Source organism: Oncorhynchus mykiss, chromosome 5 (genome assembly GCF_057628025.1).
Source record: "Oncorhynchus mykiss isolate SJ-2025 chromosome 5, ASM5762802v1, whole genome shotgun sequence".
In the NCBI taxonomy this organism is placed as follows: domain Eukaryota; kingdom Metazoa; phylum Chordata; class Actinopteri; order Salmoniformes; family Salmonidae; genus Oncorhynchus; species Oncorhynchus mykiss.
This window is the reverse complement of record NC_143026.1, coordinates 85,930,194-85,950,000: the sequence shown is the minus strand read 5'-3', so window position 1 is coordinate 85,950,000 and position 19,807 is coordinate 85,930,194. Positions and strand designations below refer to the sequence as shown.

The following is a 19,807-nucleotide window of genomic DNA, read 5'->3' as shown; positions in this document are numbered from 1 at the left end:
TAACCTAAAGTCAAGACTCCTACCTTTAGTGGGTAGTGTTGTTCAAACTATTGTCTGTAGTGTTGTTCAAACTATTGTCTGAGGAGCGAACATTATTTGTACTTGTCCTGGAGAGGCTGAGCTGAGGTGTATATCAATATTATTTCATAATAATTTCATTTCTTCCTCTCTCTCCCCATCCCTCTCTCTCTCTCTAACCATCCCTCTCTCTCTCTCTCTCTCTCCCCATCCCTCTCTCTCTCTCCCCATTCCTCTCTCTCTCTCCCCATCCCTCTCTCTCTCTCTCTCTAACCATCCCTCTCTCTCTCTCTCTCCCCATCCCTCACTCTCTCTCCCCATCCCTCTCTCTCTCTCCCCATCCCTCTCTCTCTCTCCCCATTCCTCTCTCTCTCTCCCCATCCCTCTCTCTCTCTCCCCATCCCTCTCTCTCTCTCTCCCCATCCCTCTCTCTCTCTCCCCATCCCCTCTCTCTCTCTCCCCATCCCTCTCTCTCTCCCATCCCTCTCTCTCCCATCCCTCTCTCTCTCCACATCCCCATCTTGCTCTCTCCCCGTCCCTCTCTCTCCCCCCATCCCCCCCTCTCTCTCCCCCATCCCCCTCTCTCTCTCTCCCCCATCCCCCTCTCTCTCCCCATCCCCCTCTCTCTCTCTCCATCCCTCTCTCTCTCTCCCCCATCCCCCTCTCTCTCTCTCCCCCATACCTCTCTCTCTCTCTCCCCCATCCCCTCTCTCTCTCTCTCCCCCATCCATCCCCCTCTCTCTCTCCCCCATCCCCCTCTCTCTCTCCCCATCCCTCTCTCTCTCTCCATCCCTCTCTCTCTCCCCCATCCCTCTCTCTCTCTCCCCTTCCCCCTTTCTCTCTCTCCCCATCCCTCTCCCGCTCTCTCCATCCCTCTCCCTCTCTCTCCATCCCTCTCCCTCTCTCTCCATCCCTCTATCTCTCTCTCTCCCATCCCTCTCTCTCTCCCCATCCCCCTCTCTCTCTCTCTCCCATCCCTCTCTCTCTCCCCATCCCCCTCTCTCTTTCTCTCCATCCCTCTCTCTCTCTCCCATCCCTCTCTCTCTCTCCCATCCCTCACTCCCCACCCCTCTCGCTCTCTCCCCACCCCTCTCGCTCTCTCCCCATCCTCTCTCTCTCTCCCCATCCCTCTCTCTCTCTCCCCATCCCTTTCTATCTCTCCACATCCCTCTCTCTCTCTCTCCCCATCCCTCTCTCTCTCTCTCTCCATCCTCTCTCTCTCTCTCTCTCTCTCTCCATCCTCTCTCTCTCTCTCTCTCTCTCTCTCTCCATCCCTCTCTCTTTCTCTCTCTCTCTCTCTCCATCCTCCTCTCTCTCTCTCTCTCTCTCCCCATCCCTCTCTCTCTCTCTCTCCCCATCCCTCTCTCTCTCTCTCTCTCTCTCTCCCCATCCCTCTCTCTCTCTCTCTCTCTCTCTCTCTCTCCATCCCCCCCCCACCCCTCTCTCTCTCTCTCTCCCCACCCCTCTCTCTCTCGCCATCCCTCTCTCTCTCCCCATCCCCCTCTCGCTCTCTCCCCATCCCGCTCTCTCTATCCCCCATCCCCCTCTCTCTCCCCATCCCCCTCTCTCTATCTCCCCATTCCTCTCTCTCTCTATCCCCATCCCCCTCTCTCTCTCCCCATTCCTCTCTCTCTCTACCCATCCCTCTCTCCCATCCCCCCTCTCTCTCTCTCTCTCCCTCATCCCTCTCTCTATCTCTCATCCCTCTCTCTCTCCCTCATCCCTCTCTCTCTCCCCATCCCTCTCTCTCTCTCTCTCCTCTCTCTCTCTCTCCCTCTCTCCCCCTCTCCCTATCCTCCTCTCTCTCTCTCTCCCCATCTCTCTCCCTATCCCTCTCTCTCTCTCTCCCATCCCTCTCTCTCTCTCCCATCCCTCTCTCTCTCTCCCCATCCCTCTCTCTCTCTCCCCATTCCTCTCTCTCCCCATCCCTCACTCTCTCTCTCTCTCCCCATTCCCCCTCTCTCTCTCTCTCTCTCTCTCTCCCCCATCCCTCTCTCTCTCTCTCTCTCTCCCCCTCTCTCTCTCTCCCATCCCTCTCTCTCCCCATCCCTCTCTCTCTCTCCCATCCCTCTCTCTCCCCATCCCTCTCTCTCCATCCCTCTCTCTCTCGCCCCATTCCCCTCTCTCTCTCTCTCTCTCTCTCTCTCTCTCCATCCCTCTCTCTCTCTCGCCATCCCTCTCTCTCTCCCCATCCCCCTCTCGCTCTCTCCCCATCCCGCTCTCTCTATCCCCCATCCCCCTCTCTCTCCCCATCCCCCTCTCTCTATCCCCCATCCCTCTTTCTCTCCCCATTCCTCTATCTCTCTCTATCCCATCCCCCTCTCTCTCTCCCCATTCCTCTCTCTCTCTACCCATCCCCTCTCTCTCCCCATCCCCCCTCTCTCTCTCTCTCTCCCTCATCCCTCTCTCTCTCTTCCCTCTCTCTCTCCCCATCCATCTCTCTCTCCCTCTCTCTCTCTCTCCCTCTCTCCCCCTGTCCCTATCCCTCTCTCTCTCCCTATCCCTATCCCTATCCCTCTCTCTCTCCCTATCCCCCCTCTCTCTCTCCCTATCCCCCCCTCTCTCTCTCCCCATCCCTCCCCCTCTCTCTCTCCCCATCTCTCTCCCTATCCCTCTCTCTCTCTCTCTCTCCCATCTCTCTCTCCCCCTCTCTCTCTCTCTCCCATCCCTCTCTCTCCCCATCCCTCTCTCCATCCGTCTCTCTCTCTCCATCCATCTCTCTCTCTCTCTCCCCATTCCCCTCTCTCTCTCTCTCTCTCTCTCTCTCCATCCCTATCTCTCTCTCTCTCGCCATCCATCCCTCTCTCTCTCTCCCCATTCCCCTCTCTCTCTCTCTCTCTCTCTCTCTCTCTCTCTCTCCATCCCTCTCTATCTCTCTCGCCATCCCTCTCTCTCTCACCATCTCTCTCTCTCTCTCTCTCTCCCATCCCTCTCTCACTCTCTCTCTCCCATCCCTCTCTCTCTCCCCATCCCTCACTCTCTCTCTCCCCATTCCCCCCTCTCTCTCTCTCCCCATCCCTCTCTCTCCCAATCCCTCACTCTCTCTCCCCATTCCCCCCTCTCCCCATCCCTCACTCGCTCTCTCCCCATTCCCCTCTCTCTCTCTCTCTCCCTCTCTCCCCTCTCTCTCTCTCTCTCTCCATTCCCCTCTCTCTCTCTCTCTCTCTCTCTCTCTCCCTCTCTCTCTCCCATCCCTCTCTCTCCCCATCCCTCTCTCTCCCCATCCCTCTCTCTCCCCATCCCTCACTCTCTCTCCCCATTCCCCCTCTCCCCATCCCTCACTCTCTCTCTCCCCATCCCTCTCTCTCTCTCTCTCTCTCTCTCTCTCCCCATCCCTCTCTCTCCCTCTCTCCCCCTCTCCCATCCCCTCTCTCTCTCTCCCATCCCTCTCTCTCTCTCCCATCCCTCTCTCTCCCCATCCCTCTCTCTCTCTCTCCATCCCTCTCTCTCTCCCCATTCCCCTCTCTCTCTCCCTCTCTCTCTCCCATCCCTCTCTCTCCCCATCCCTCTCTCTCTCTCTCCATCCCTCTCTCTCCCCATCCCTCTCTCTCTCTCTCTCCATCCCTCTCTCTCTCTCTCATCCCTCTCTCTCTCCCTCTCTCTCTCTCCATCCCCCTCTCTCTCTCTCCATCCCTCTCTCTCTCTCTCTCCCTCCCTCTCTCTTTCTCCCTATCTCTCTCTCTCCCCATCCCTCTCTCTCCCCATCCCTCTCTCTCTCTCCCCATCCCTCTCTCTCTCTCCCCATCCCTCTCTCTCTCTCCCCATCCCTCTCTCTCCCCATCCCTCTCTCTCCCCACCCCTCTCTCTCTCCCCATCCCTCTCCTCTCTCCCCCCACTCTCTCCTCTCTCCCCATCCCTCTCTCCACTCTCCCCATCCCTCTCTCCACTCTCCCCATCCCTCTCTCCACTCTCCCCATCCCTCTCTCCTCTCTCCCCTCACTCTCTCCACTCTCCCCATCCATCTCTCTCTCTCCCCATCCCTCTCTCGCTCTCCCATCCCTCTCTCTCTCTCCCCATCCCTCTCTCTCTCTCTCTACCCAACTCTCTCTCCCCCAGGTGTTTGAGAAGCTGAAGGACCACATGTTGATCCCAGTTTCCAACATGGAGAAGGTGAAGGTGGATGGAGCCCTCACCTGCTGCTCTGTTCTCATCAACATGAAAGCCAAAGTCTGATCTGAACATGCTCTGTTGGGGGTCTCTCAGGCAGACCTGGGTTCAAATACTAGTTGAAATCGTTCACATACTTTGATGTGCCAGGTTTGCCAGTTTTGGACTATAGTATTGGGCCATTAATACGCCAGGCAAACTCAATCAAGCACAGACAAAGTATTTGACTTGATTTCGAATAGTATTTTAACCCAGGTCTTCTATCAGGGCAGGGTCGGCCCACTGCTGCCACCTTGCCCGGTTGAGAACCCCAACTACCTAGCCTGGGTGCAAGTCTGTTTCTGGCCAGTCTGTTTCTGCTGTCATGCCCCCGAAAACAAATTGGCATCAAGGTTACCAACCCCCCTCCACCTTCTGAAAGTGCTCATGTGTCAATCAATCCCTCTGCTTACTGGTCAATGTTTACAACCCTTTAAAAACAACCACTTCTACTATAACACAGGAGAGGTAAAAAGGTTACCTGTTTCATAGAGTGGTTTGAAGGTGGGGCTACATAATGTTACGGTATAGTTAGTACAGTATATGCATAGTGCAGTAGCCAGTTTATAAAGAATATAAAACACAAATATATTTACATTCAACTGCTGATTACTCTATACATATTTGTAATTATTTATTTTTAGATTCAATTCATCATGATTCATGCCACATAACAAGTATACGTTTTTATTGAGGGGGAGAAAGGAATGAAATCAAATCTACCTAGTTATGTTCAATTCCATGGTAACGGAATTACGCTGAGACTCTGATTTTTCACTTTTAAAATGTATATCAAACAAAAAACTGACTGAAAAGTGTAATGAACCACATAACCCTATACACAAGGACTACTTTTAACAATTTACACACAAAATCTTACAAAAACATATTTACAAGTTAAACTGTAGATACCGATCGGTATCGAACCAGGATGTGTCACAGCCGGCCGCGACCGGGAGACCCATGAGGCGGTGCACAATTGTCCCAGCGTCGTCTGGGTTAGCTGAAGTGTTTGGCCGACTGGGTTGTCCTTGTCCCATCGTGCCCTAGCGACTCCTGTGGAAGACCACGCTTAATGCACGCTGACACGGTCGCCAGGTGTACGGTGTTTTCTCTGACACATTGGTGCGGCTGGCTTCCGGGTTATGTGAGCATTGGGTTAAGGAGCAGTGCGGCTTGGCAGGGTCGTGTTTCAGGAAGGACGCACGGCTCTCGACCTTCACCTTACCCCTTTTTCTCCCCAAGTTTGTGATATTCAAAAATGTATAAAATAAAATCTGTGCTGGTACAAAGTTTAGTAACCGTAATGCTGTCCCCAAACTTTGCATACGGATAGTTTTTCAAGGTAAATGTTTACTTTTTTACTGTGTAAATTGTTCAAAGTAGTCATTGTGCATAGAGTTGCATGGTTTGTTGAACTTTGAAATCCATGGTTTTTATTTGGCATACATTTTAAAGTGACAAATCGGAGTCTCAGTGTAATCCCCTAACTGTGGAATTGCCCTTATCTTAATCATATATAAATAGTGAGCTTGTTCTCTCTGTCTGCCATGGAGACCTGAGTTCTCTTACTTTACATCATTGTTGATTAAAAAAGGAATTATTATTGATTATTGGACATGAATGTTGATTGATCCCTAGCGGTGGGGGGGGGGGGGGGGGTGCTAGTTATTCCACCTGGCTGATCAAGGGGTTATTTCTGTGATTCTGAAATTAACTACAAAATTCCCCTGAAAATAAACTGTCAAAGGATGCAAAGTAAAAGTGAATTTCCTTCCCTGTCTTAAACTAAGCTGTGCCCACTTTATAAAAGACTGAGCACACTGTGTGACGTATGTTTAATTATGACCAATTGGCTTGTCATTACTCATGATATACTCTCATAACTTTTAACATGCCTCAATCTGCTGTGTGCCTCCATCGAAAACCAAGTGGCTTAAATAACTACTGCTCTATACTCTAGTCAAGAAGCCTTTATAGCAGATTTCAATGGTTTTTGTTGAGTTTTTTAAGCCCATTGTCACTGTGTTGATTACTGATACTGACCCTGGTACTTCCTTCCTGTTATGCTCTTTCTGTATGAGAGCATGTTGGGAAATCAACATGAGACTGTTCCTCCAGCTGGAGAGATGATACACACTCAGTAGGGTCTCACCACTAACCACCTCTAATCTATCCTGCTGTGTTTACATTGCATAGATAGCCTTTAGTAAGATCTTTGAAGTCTGTTGACGACATAGAAATACATGTATAAATACTAAAACGGGATCTCCCATTCAAGTCAATGGACCGTGATCGTTGGACTGGTGGACATATGGAGTCTACATATGAGGGTGCAGACTTTTTCACCATTCTAGTAATTCTATTTCTATGGTTAAGGAGCTCTTCCCAACGGCCTCATCAGATATGAGCGTATACATCTCCAGCAGAGGTTTATGAACATACAGATGCCTACCAGCATCTACAACCAAAGCCTATTGCAGAGTGTGGCAGATGATGCTGAGCAAGAACCTGAAAATGTTTGCTTTCGTTTGACACTTTTTCTTTCTTAATAATCTGATGCAGATGAAAACTATTTCATCAAAGGAAGTGACGTCTTGCAGTAAGGAGCACAGCTAGAGACTCTCAGCTTGACGTCCAGTGCTCTGGCCTGGAGTGATGTATAGCCTAGTCTGTGGCCGTTCAGGAATGGGCGAGCAGAATCATTGTGATGAAACATGGAAAGAATTCATTTTGGAAGAGAGGCTTGTAAGCCTGTAAATACTCACTCTCTCTTAAAATGTTCTCTTTATAATTCTCTCCACCTCTTTATGTATATGTATATATCTGTATGTATACATGATCCCTTTCCCTGCTATTGCCTCATACAAATTTCTGGGGTAATTTATGACAATGATATCATACAGTCTGGCAAAAGGGTGCAATGGCCTGCAGTTAAAAAACATAATTTGTGACACTAGCAGTATACTTTACAGGAGGCCCTTGGCAGGTCCACTGATGATACCATAGTTGCTGTGTATCCAGCACAGACCAGAGCTGAGCAGTCAGTGGCTGTTTACATCCCAAATTGCACCCTATTCCCTACATAGTGCAATGCTTTTGACCAGAGCCCTATAGACCCTTGTCAAAAGTAGTGCATTATATAGGGAATATGGTGCAATTTGGTATGTACAATTTGTATGGAGGCCAAAGCACCTGCTGCAGTTGTAGCCTACTGCTGAAAGTTAGAATAATCACAATATCCCACCAATCACACTGGCTGTTGCTTGTGATAATCTGAATTTTAAATCAAGTCCCCAAAATACAAATCTATTCAATCTTCCTTCAATTTGAATATTTTTTTCTTGATCTATCATTTTTTCTATTGGTGTTGACAACTTTCATTACTGATAAAAGTACTGCTCCCACTGCCAGCAACATAATGTGCTGTCCCACATGAGAAAGTGTTCCACTGGTAGCCTAGGTTGAATTCCTCATAAACTACAATAACATTTTAAGATGGACCTTTTGAGTGACCCTGTGTATCCCATAGAAGTGCTGTGAATTGTCCATTTTGTCTCAGGTTTCTTGGTTTTAGTGTATTGTTGATGTTAAGTTGTGTGGTAGCCTCGGTCAGTCTTTTTACACTGCATCTTGATTTGAGCTTTTCATCCACTTTCTACAATAAACTTCATTCTAACATCAAATTGAAGGGTTAACTTATTGTGCATTGTATGGGTTTATACTGCAGACTAACCAGGTTTCCATCCAACCATTTCATGCGGATGAATTACCTGACGCAGGAAAAAAGTCACAACCGTGCTAATGGAAACAAACAGGATATTCCGGTACCATTTTATATAAAGACACTGCTCGTTCGACATGGTGGGATGTTTTTGTTAATTATGCGAGAAATAGCGGTGGAAGCACCTTTATGTGCAAATATTGATATAATAACCATCATATCAAAGTCAACTTGGAGTCACGCGAAGACATTTTGTGTGGTCCTCCCACTACAGGGTGGTGAAGGTGCAAGTTGATGAGCTTGATACACCTTTCCAATAAATATCGCAAGGGTCTTATTATGGTAACATGATGATCGGTGCTTGGCTGACGTTTGACAAATACAAAATAATATCATAATGTAGATAGCCTACCCGCACTGTATCTGCTAGCTGTTGGCTAGAGCGCATGTTTGCTATATATCCTAACCAACAGTTTTTGTGACAAAACCATCAGGAGTTGAGAATGTACGGAATGTAGTGTAACGACCCTGGGTTTATAAGCGCGGAAATCGACTCTGCCGCTTGAGCATGCTTTTGCGGCACAGTCGATAACGCGCCGGACCTCGGGCTCGAAGATCGAGGGTTCGCTCCCTGCTGTTTCATTACACTGGTGTCAGAAGTGGGATGTACATGGGAATTTATCAGCAAAAGTATTTATGTCATTACACATATACTTTTATCCGCAAAAAGTCAATTTGATGGAAACACAACTTTTTTTAAATGCACATATGGTTTTAAGCAGATTTTAGAATGTTTGATTCAAAATCTCGCAAATTGGATGGAAACCAAGCTAGTGATTGGGCTGCCCAATCAGTCAATTGCGTCACACATTCCAAATGAAGTGTTATATCGCCACATTGTGGTCGTATATGGGATAATAATTATAAAAGCCTTCCACAACTCAGGGTTACAAAGAGGAACATGAGCATACATTTTATGGAAAATCTGTTAGGTTTTATTTATATATAAAAACACGTTGAGTATGATAAATAAATCATCAAGGACCTGGGCCACGGCCTAATCACCCCACTACCATCTAGAAGAACGGGGTTCTACTAAGCTAATATATGAAATTGTTTTAAGATGGTCATACCAAGGATCATTAAGCTAATTGATTATGAATTTTAGGACCCTTTTTTGTAGGTATTAAAGTGTATACTGAACAAAAATATAAACGCAACATGCGACAATTTCATTGCTTTTACTGAGTTACAGTTCATACAAGGAAATCAGTCCATTTAAATATTCATTAGGCCCTAATCTATTAATTTCACATGACTGGGAATACAGATATACATCTGTTGGTCACAGACACCTTAAAGAAATGGGTCTCGTAATGTATTTTTGTGCATTCAAATTGCCACCAATAAAATGCAATTGTGTTTGTTGTCTGTAGCTTATGCCTGCCCATACCGTAACCCCATCGCCACCATGGGGCACTCTGTTCACAACGTTGACATCAGCAAACCGCTCGCCCACACAACGCCATACACGTGGTCTGCGGTTGTGTGGCTGGTTGTATGTACTGCCAAATTCTCTCAAAACATTTTGGAGGTGGCTTATGGTAGAGAAATTAATATTAAATTATCTGGCAACAGCGCTGGTGGACATTCCTGCAGTCAGCATGCTCCCTCAAAACTTGACACATCTATGGCACTGTGTTTTGTTATGAAACTGCACATTTTAGAGTGTAATTTTATTATCTCCAGCACAAGGTGCACCTGTGTAGTGATCATGCTGTTTAATCAGCTTCTTGATATGCCACACCTGTCAGGTGGATGGATAACGTTGTCAAAGGAGAAATGCTCAATAACAGGGATGTAAACACATTTGCTCACAAAATTTGAGAGAAACAAGCTTTTTGTGCATATGGAACATTTCTGGGATATTTTATTTCAGCTCAGGAAAAATGGGACCAACACTTTAATTGTTGTGTTTATATTTTTGTTCAGTGTATACATAAAAAAATATTTGATGAAACATTGAATTTGGCGCTACTGCTATTAGCCCATAGAAATGCATTGAATAACAGATAGTAAAAGAAAAATCAGAAGGATTTGGTTTTGAAGTGTCTGTATCTGAGAGATATAAGAAAGATCAGGAAATTATTTTAAAACATGTTGGACACATATTTGACCCCTGTTTAAGGCACTGAGTCTTGTGGGTGCCCTCAGTTGCAGCCTCGGCATCCTAGATCAAAACAACTGACATGTACCGTCATGGACAAAAGTTTTGAGAATGACAAATATTAATTTCCAAAGTTTGCTGCCTCAGTGTCTTTAGATATTTTTGTCAGATGTTACTATGGAATACTGAAGTATAATTACAAGCATTTCATAAGTGTCAAAGGCTTTTATTGACAATTACATGAAGTTGATGCAAAGAGTCAATATTTGCAGTGTTGACCCTTCTTTTTCAAGACCTCTGCAAACCGCCCTGGCATGCTGTCAATTAACTTCTGGGCCACATCCTGACTGATGGCAGCCCATTCTTGCATAATCAATGCTTGGAGTTTGTCAGAATTTGTGGGGTTTTGTTTGTCCACCCGCCTCTTGAGGATTGACCACAAGTTCTCAATGGGATTAAGGTCTGGGGAGTTTCCTGGCCACAGACCCAAAATATTGATGTTTTGTTCCCCAAGCCACTTAGTTATCACTTTTTCCTGATGGCAAGATGCTCCATCATGCTGGAAAATGCATTGTTCGTCACTAAACTGTTCCTGGACAGTGTGAGAAGTTGCTCTCGGAAGATGTGTTGGTACTATTCTTTATTCATGGCTGTGTTCTTAGGCAGAATTGTGAGTGAGCCCACTCCCTTGGCTGAGAAGCAACCCCACACATGAATGGTCTCATGATGCTTTACTTTTGGCATGACACAGGTCTGATGGTAGCGCTCACCTTGTCTTCTCTTGTCTTCCAATCGAAAAGGGGATTCATCAGTGAAAATGACTTTATCCCAGTCCTCAGCAGTCCAATCCCTGTACCTTTTGCAGAATATCAGTCGGTCCCTGATGTTTTTCCTGGAGAAAATTGGCTTCTTTGCTGCCCTTCTTGACACCAGGCCATCCTCCAAAAGTATTTGCCTCACTGTGCATGCAGATGCACTCACACCTGCCTGCTGCCATTCCTGAGCAAGCTCTGTACTGGTGGTGCCCCGATCCCACAGCTGAATCAACTTTAGGAGACGGTCCTGGCGCTTGCTGGACTTTCTTGGGCGCCCTGAAGCCTTCTTCACAACAATTGAACCGCTCTCCTTGAAGTTCTTGATGATCCAATAAATGGTTGATTTAGGTGCAATCTTACTGGCAGCAATATCCTTGCCTGTGAAGCCCTTTTTGTGCAAAGCAATGATGACGGCACTAGTTTCCTTGCAGGTAACCATGGTTGACAGAGGAAGAACAATGATTCCAAGCACCACCCTCCTTTTGAAGCTTCCAGTCTGTTATTCGAACTCAATCAGCATTGCAGAGTGATCTCCAGCCTTGTACTCGTCAACACTCACACCTGTGTTAACGAGAGAATCGCTGACATGATGTCAGCTGGTCCTTTTGTGGCAGGGCTGAAATGCAGTGGAAAGGTTTTTTGGAGATTCAGTTCATTTGCATGGCAAAGAGGGACTTTGAAATTAATTGCAATTCATCTGATCACTCTTCATAACATGCTGGAGTATATTCAAATTGCCATCATACAAACTGAGGCAGCAGACTTTGTGAAAATTAATATTTGTGTCATTCTCAAAACTTTTGGCCATGACTGAACATGACTGGTCAAAAGTTTAAGTACACCTACTCATTCAAGGGTTTTTATTTTTACTATTTTCTACTATTTGTCCACTCTGCAGTCCGACTCATCCCAAACCATCTCAATTTGGTTGAGGTCGGGGGATTGTGGAGGCCAGGTCATCTGATACAGCACTCCATCACTCTCCTTCTGGTGGTTGAGAGAATGCCACGAGTGTGCAAAGCTGTCATCAAGGCAAAGCGTGGCTATTTGAAGAATCTCAAATATATTTTGATTTAAAAACTTTTTGGTTACTACGTGATTACATACTGTATGTGTTATTTCATAGTTTTGATGTCTTCACTATTATTCTACAATATAGAAAATAGTACAAATAAAGTAAAAGCCTTGAACGAATAGGTGTTCTAAAACTTCTGACCGGTAGTGTATGTGTTTGTGAGAGTCACCTTTCCATAGGTGTGTAGCCCAAACTGTTCAGACGCTACAGGCAGAAGTTGGCAGACAGACAGTACCGATTTCAGACAAGTCCCGTGAAGCTTGTGGGGGTCGTAGAGCAAAACGGAAAAACACATTGTGTTTGTAAGTATCATCTTTCCATAGAGGGGTCATAGTTTCTAGGCCAAACCGTTTGGAAGCTACAGACATTTTCGGGATGTCTCATGGTCTGACAAACCCACTCTCTCTGTCACCTTTCACAGCAGATGCGGAAGACAGACATGGATTAATACGCAGCCCATGCAAAAAAAAAATCCCAGATTACTCTCAAACAGAGCTATTATGCTGACTAGATTTCTGTGGTCACAGACATCGACTTTAGGGGGTTTAAATAGTTACCACTAGCCGGCCTCTGCCCAATACCCTGCCCTGAACCTTAGTCATTGTTACTAGCCGGCTACCACCCAGTACTCTACCCTGCACTTTAGAGACTGCTTTGCCCTATGTACATAGAGTAATTGAATATGGGTCACTTTATTAATGTTTACATACTATTTTATCCACTTTATATGTACACTGAGAATACAAAACACTAGGAACACCTGCTCTTTCCATGACATAGCTTTCACCTGATCAGTCTATGATCTCTTTTTCATGTCACTTGTTAAATCCACTTCATTCAGTGTAGATGAAGAGGAGGAGGTTAAAGAAGGATTTTTAAGCCTAGAGACAATTGAGACATGGATTGCGTATTTTCACACTCAAAAGTTTCCCATGTGTATCAAGAATGGTCCACCAGCCAACTTCACACAACTGTGGGAAGCATTGGAATCAACATGGGCCAGCATCCCTGTGGAACGCTTTCCACACCTTGTAGTGTTGTCCATGCACTGACAAATTGAGACTGTTGAGGGCAAATGGGGAAGCAAGTAAATATTAGGAAGTGGTTCCTAATGTTTTGTACACTTAGTATATGTACTGTATTCTAGTCATGGCTCATCCTTCTAGTCATGGCTCATCCTTCTAGTCATGGCTCATCCTTCTAGTCATGGCTCATCTTATATAACTGAAAGTGCACGTCTGAACATTTTCATAACAACTCATTTTTAAATGCTTATTTTAAAATGATTGTAATTTGAAACCTAAGGGATCAAATTGATCAGTCTTTCATCACCTGTTTGTTACAAATGTCTTCACTATAGTGTCATAATGGTTATGATCCAGGCCTACAGTTATAACATGACAGACAGCTAGAGCTCAGTCAATTAACTTTTCACAGAGGTGATGAGAGCCTTCTCCTTTTGGGTTACTATTACTTTATAGAGTTAATCTGCACCTTGCCACTTGAGAATGGAGGAGAGGAGAACTGGGAGAGAAACGCAAGCAAGCAGAGTGATTGATTGCTCACAGTTTCAGGTAAGAGCTGTAAATAGATACAAATAGTCCTAAAGCCTAGAATAGATTCAATTCGATCCGTGGAAGATCTGCTTTATAGCCGCTTGACATTTAAAGGTAGTCTAATTGTTGATTGAGCCAACATATGCTGCATTTCGCGTACTGTGTATGCGGGAACATTGCCTTTAAAATGTGCATCTTGGCAGGCGGGCTTGATAGGTCTATAACAAAATAGTCTACTCTAGTATCCTTTGGGCGGGGCAACTGCAAATAATGTTGCCAAGCACGAGCACCAGAGTGTGCCTTGCAGCCTACAGTTGTCCTCTTGACCCCGCCAGTTAAATGGCCTGTAGGTGTAACATTTGTATTTATGAGACTAGTCTAGAGTAGACCTAAGAGGCTACAGTGATATCATAAATATTCCCTATATAATTACAGTGATATCACAAGTAGGTCCCTATATAATTGAGTCTCTCGAAAAATGCTTACCTATTCTGCGCAAGTTGCAACAAAGCAATTTGCAGGGTTGATTACCCCCGGACAGCACCCTAAGTGCAATCAATCACCAAAATATGTCGGTGTCCCAAATGGCAAACTATTCCCTATAGGCCCTGGTCAAAGTAGTGCACTATATGGAATTGGGTGCCATTTGGGGAGCAGACATCATCATAAAATAAAGGCCTGAAAGTGAAAGGTCACCTAATTTCTGTTGTTGATTCAGTTATGAAGGGCAAGCTCATTCAAGCGGACCTAAAAACACTTTAGATATGTCCTCACATCTTCAGTGTGTTCTCCCCTTTGTTTGTCCCGCGTTTCTCCAGTGTTTCCATTCCTATAGGTCGGTGGTAGTGTCAGTCGCACTGGTGTCACAGGGGCTCCTGTGACCTTGACAAAAGAGAGCCTGAACCAGGATGCTTCCGAGGCCACTGACCTCCACGGAGGTCAAGGATGTACCTGCTGAGGGAGTGGGTGGAGAAGGAGGGAAAGGAGGCCGAGGAAGAGTGGCAAAGAAAGATTAAGGAGGCCGAGCTCCGGCCCTCTGCAATGGAAAAGGACTTGGAAAGTGAGAAGACCAGGGCCTCCTTGCTTGAGAGGGAGCAAGAGGACACAAAGTACATTCTTAAAAGAAGTGAGGTAAGCAGGGCCTTGCATTTGAGAGCCATTGAAGAGGGACAGAGGAAGGTGGACAAGGTGGAGGTCAGGGTATCTTGGAGGGAAAGAGGCCTGTAAGAAACATCTCTCCAACTGAAGAAAGAGCAGAGCTGGAGACAATGAAAGTTAAGAGTTAAGAGCAGTGAGGACTCTGAGACCAGGCCCTAGAGATGGAGAATGTTAACACCAGAGTGCAGGGCTTCAAAGCTGGCCAATGCTCTGGAGGAGGAGAAAAGGGTCAGAGGTCAAGGGAAGGACCTCTGGCCGAAAGAGAAAAGGAAGATGGAGCTTGACATCAATCGAAAGATTGAGGCAATCAGGGAGGTTGAGGAGAACATTAAGAAGGCTAGCAAGGAGAGCGAGGAGGTGGTGAAGAAGAAGAAAAGGACAATTCAGAACCCGTGGGAGGTCCTAAGGAAGAAGACTGTCAAGCTTGAGGAGGATACCCGAACACTTGTGGCCAAGAAAGGGCGAATGACAATAAAATGTCAACAATGAATAAACAGCTAGAAAGGACTGAGGAAGAAAACAACGCCCTCAAGGACAACATTAAGGTCCTTCAGTCTAAGATTGAGAAGGATGAGGAAGACAGAGGGGCGGAAAGCACTGCCTACTGTAAGTTTAGGAGTGAGATAGGAGACATGGAGGAGAGAGGGGCAGAGAACATCACCTACGACCAGCTGAGGAGTGAGCTGGAGAAAATGGAGTAGGAGAGGCAGGAGGAGAAACTTTCCTTCAACCAGCTCAGGACTGAGCAGGAAAACAATCTGGCAAGAGAAAATATTGTTTTGGAAAGGGCAACCCAGCTAGCACATTTGGTACCTCGGAAGTTGTGTGAACGTAAGTTTTTGGTTTCCCATTGGTTCTGGGAACGAACCCATACGTTTCCTGACTGGTAAAACTAAAAGTTTTTTAAACATTCAGAAGTGACCATTTTGCCTGTTCTGGGAATGTACATTTTTAGGTTGCAGGGAGGTTCTGATAATATTTTACTATGGTTCCCTGAAAGCTTTCCTGGGAGGTTTAATTAATGCTCAGAGAATGGAAATTATTGGTTATTTTGAGGTTTTTTTTGTTATAACTTGCTTAACTTTCACTGAATGTTTCAATAATATTTTTAATCATGCATTTAACATGCATTTTCATTGTGACACACCACCACCAGGATGGAGCTAGCATGCCATGTTTTTTTTACACATACAAACTGTTAATTTTAGTCTATTTAAACAGTCAAAGGAAACTAGCAGTTTTTTATCCTATCAGTATCGAAACATGGTCCAATGATGCACAACGACCATTCTCTCTGTGGGGTGTTTTGGGAAACACATGATACATCTTCGACTGTTGTAGGAAAGATGCATTGTTAAAACATGTGTAAGCCTAAATTCCATCGCTATCGGGAAACCGGGCCCAAGTTAGGTGTACGTGTATCACCTTTTCAGTTCAAGAAACGTGTTTCTCTGTCCGAGTAGAAGAACGGAGAACTTCCAGCTCAGGGGGAAAGATGGCTGAAGCGGATGATGAAGTGGATTCTGAATACAATGGCTGTAAAATCAAGGAGAATTGGAGTATTGTCCAAAAGAATGGAAAACAGAGCAGTGGTGTACAGTGATGAGAATGACCCTTCGTATCTAGTAGGAGTACGGTTTGTTAATGAGGAGCAGCAGAGCAGAGTACCAATCTTTAGAAACCATTTGAGTTCTGAAAACTGGTGGAGGGATTGCTGGGTAAAGGGAAGGCTGTGAGGATCACGAGAAGCGGGCTTGTTTCGATTTTTTGTGCTTATGCGGATCAGAAGGAACATGCGTTGTGTCTTAACCAGTTTGAAGTGTCGTGTATGCCTCTTCGGAACAGGGCACCCCTCAAGGGGGCTATATCAGGCGTCTCGTGGGAAGTTGATTTTGAAGAGATTAAAAATATTCCTGGAGTAATTGAAGCACGTCGAATGAATTGTGCGGTGAATGCTGAAAAAGTGAAGAGTCTTTCTGTTCTTCTGTTTTTTGATATGGAGTCTCTCCCTACTCAAGTGCAGTTAGGGTATATTAACTACAGAGCATTTATCCCAAGACCAATGTAATGTGATCATTGTAAAGCTTTTCGTCATGTAGCAAGTGTTTGCAAAAGGGAGAATCTGAGATGTCCAAGTTGTGGATGGATCATATTATGTGTTGTAAAAGTGATGAATATGTGACATGTTGCAATTACGGTGGGAACCATGAAGCCACATCTTCCGAATGCCCCACAGGGGTGAAAGAGAATGAGGTGGCCAAAGTCGGGGTTATAAAGGGCATTTCATATGCAGTTGCTGTGAAAAGGGTTGAGGGTTTGAATGGTGCACCAGAAGAGTCCTTGGTAGTGGACACTGTATGATGCAGTGGTTGCCTTTCACCAGCAGGATCCTGAAATGTTAAAGGTTAAGAAGGTGGACTTTGTGGCATTTATAGCTATGGTAATGATTTTTTTATTTTTTTATTTATTTATTTCACCTTTATTTAACCAGGTAGGCAAGTTGAGAACAAGTTCTCATTTACAATTGCGACCTGGCCAAGATAAAGCAAAGCAGTTCGACACATACAACGACACAGAGTTACACATGGAGTAAAACAAACATACAGTCAATAATACAGTATAAACAAGTCTATATACGATGTGAGCAAATGAGGTGAGATAAGGGAGGTAAAGGCAAAAAGGCCATGGTGGCAAAGTAGATACAATATAGCAAGTAAAACACTGGAATGGTAGATTTGCAATGGGAGAATGTGCAAAGTAGAAATACAAATAATGGGGTGCAAAGGAGCAAAATAAATAAATAAATAAAATACAGTAGGGAAAGAGGTAGTTGTTTGGGCTAAATTATAGGTGGGCTATGTACAGGTGCAGTAATCTGTGAGCTGCTCTGACAGTTGGTGCTTAAAGCTAGTGAGGGAGATAAGTGTTTCCAGTTTCAGAGATTTTTGTAGTTCGTTCCAGTCATTGGCAGCAGAGAACTGGAAGGAGAGGCGGCCAAAGAAAGAATTGGTTTTGGGGGTGACTAGAGAGATATACCTGCTGGAGCGTGTGCTACAGGTGGGAGATGCAATGGTGACCAGCGAGCTGAGATAAGGGGGGACTTTACCTAGCAGGGTCTTGTAGATGACATGGAGCCAGTGGGTTTGGCGACGAGTATGAAGCGAGGACCAGCCAATGAGAGCGTACAGGTCGCAATGGTGGGTAGTATATGGGGCTTTGGTGACAAAATGGATTGCACTGTGATAGACTGCATCCAATTTGTTGAGTAGGGTATTGGAGGCTATTTTGTAAATGACATCGCCAAAGTCGAGGATTGGTAGGATCGTCAGTTTTACAAGGGTATGTTTGGCAGCATGAGTGAAGGATGCTTTGTTGCGAAATAGGAAGCCAATTCTAGATTTAACTTTGGATTGGAGATGTTTGATATGGGTCTGGAAGGAGAGTTTACAGTCTAACCAGACACCTAAGTATTTGTAGTTGTCCACGTATTCTAAGTCGGAGCCGTCCAGAGTAGTAATGTTGGACAGGCGGGTAGGTACAGGTAGCGATCGGTTGAAGAGCATGCATTTAGTTTTACTTGTATTTAAGAGCAATTGGAGGCCACGGAAGGAGAGTTGTATGGCATTGAAGTTTGCCTGGAGGGTTGTTAACACAGTATCCAAAGAAGGGCCAGAAGTATACAGAATGGTGTCGTCTGCATAGAGGTGGATCAGAGACTCACCAGCAGCAAGAGCGACCTCATTGATGTATACAGAGAAGAGAGTCGGTCCAAGAATTGAACCCTGTGGCACCCCCATAGAGACTGCCAGAGGTCCGGACAGCAGACCCACCGATTTGACACACTGAACTCTATCAGAGAAGTAGTTGGTGAACCAGGCGAGGCAATCATTTGAGAAACCAAGGCTGTCGAGTCTGCCGATGAGGATGTGGTGATTGACAGAGTCGAAAGCCTTGGCCAGATCAATGAATACGGCTGCACAGTAATGTTTCTTATCGATGGCGGTTAAGATATCATTTAGGACCTTGAGCGTGGCTGAGGTGCACCCATGACCAGCTCTGAAACCAGATTGCATAGCAGAGAAGGTATGGTGAGATTCGAAATGGTCGGTAATCTGTTTGTTGACTTGGCTTTCGAAGACCTTAGAAAGGCATGGTAGGATAGATATAGGTCTGTAGCAGTTTGGGTCAAGAGTGTCACCCCCTTTGAAGAGGGGGATGACCGCAGCTGCTTTCCAATCTTTGGGAATCTCAGACGACACGAAAGAGAGGTTGAACAGGCTAGTAATAGGGGTGGCAACAATTTTGGCAGATAATTTTAGAAAGAAAGGGTCCAGATTGTCTAGCCCGGCTGATTTGTAGGGGTCCAGATTTTGCAGCTCATTCAGAACAATTAATGGGACTGCCAAGGTGGAGAGAAGGTCCAGGAAGATAGAAATCATAGTGATTGTGGTGTAGCGGTTCCTGGGGCTGAAAGATTTCACATCAGAGGAGTTACATGGAATATTGGCACAATTCATACCACCCTCTCAGGTCCTAGAGCCTGAGAAGGGAGACATGGAGAACTAAAAGAAGGAAAAAGTGGGAGTTGTTTATTTTGGCTATGTAATATTTTTATTAGGATGGATTAAGTTACTATCAGTATTACATATGGATTTTTTTATTTTTTGGTTTCAAACCGTCCAGTTGGTGGCGGCAATACAACGTTTTGAGTGTAGTCCACCATAAAACCCACAGAAGAAGAAGCAGAACACAAGCACTTGTTAAGGTCAGGTGTGGCCAATTATTGGGTGCAGCAAACACATCCGAACACACTTAACAAGACAGATCATGTTGATGACACAGAACAGAATGGATGTTTTAAATAACATTCTTAGAACGTTACTAAAGTTTTATTGTGGTCTTTATGGAAAGTTTTCACGTTCTTGGAAAACGATTGGAGAACATGACTTTAAATAAAACCATGAGGAAACCATGGGTCCGGGTTAGGGTTTGGCTGGGGTAGGCCGTCATTGTAAATAATAATTTATTCTTAACTGAGTTTCCTAGTTAAATCAAGTTCAAATAAAAAATTGAGCATGACGAAAATAACTGCTCATAAAAGTTATGTCGCGTCTTGAAAAAATGGACTACTGCTCCTTTAAGAAAATA

At 45.2% G+C, this 19,807-nt stretch overlaps 1 protein-coding gene across 2 annotated transcripts in view; it reads left to right on the top strand.

Moving 5' to 3' along the window:
• Nucleotides 1-7,850, top strand: part of ddah1 (dimethylarginine dimethylaminohydrolase 1) — a 148,292-nt gene extending 140,442 nt beyond the window's left edge. For both annotated transcript variants that reach the window (XM_090236175.1, XM_036978598.2), the window contains exon 6: nucleotides 4,075-7,850. In XM_090236175.1, the coding sequence (XP_090092301.1) occupies nucleotides 4,075-4,191 (117 nt within the window). In that variant the 3' untranslated portion in view covers nucleotides 4,192-7,850. The remainder of the gene's footprint in view (nucleotides 1-4,074) is intronic.
• Nucleotides 7,851-19,807: the final 11,957 nt, after the last annotated feature.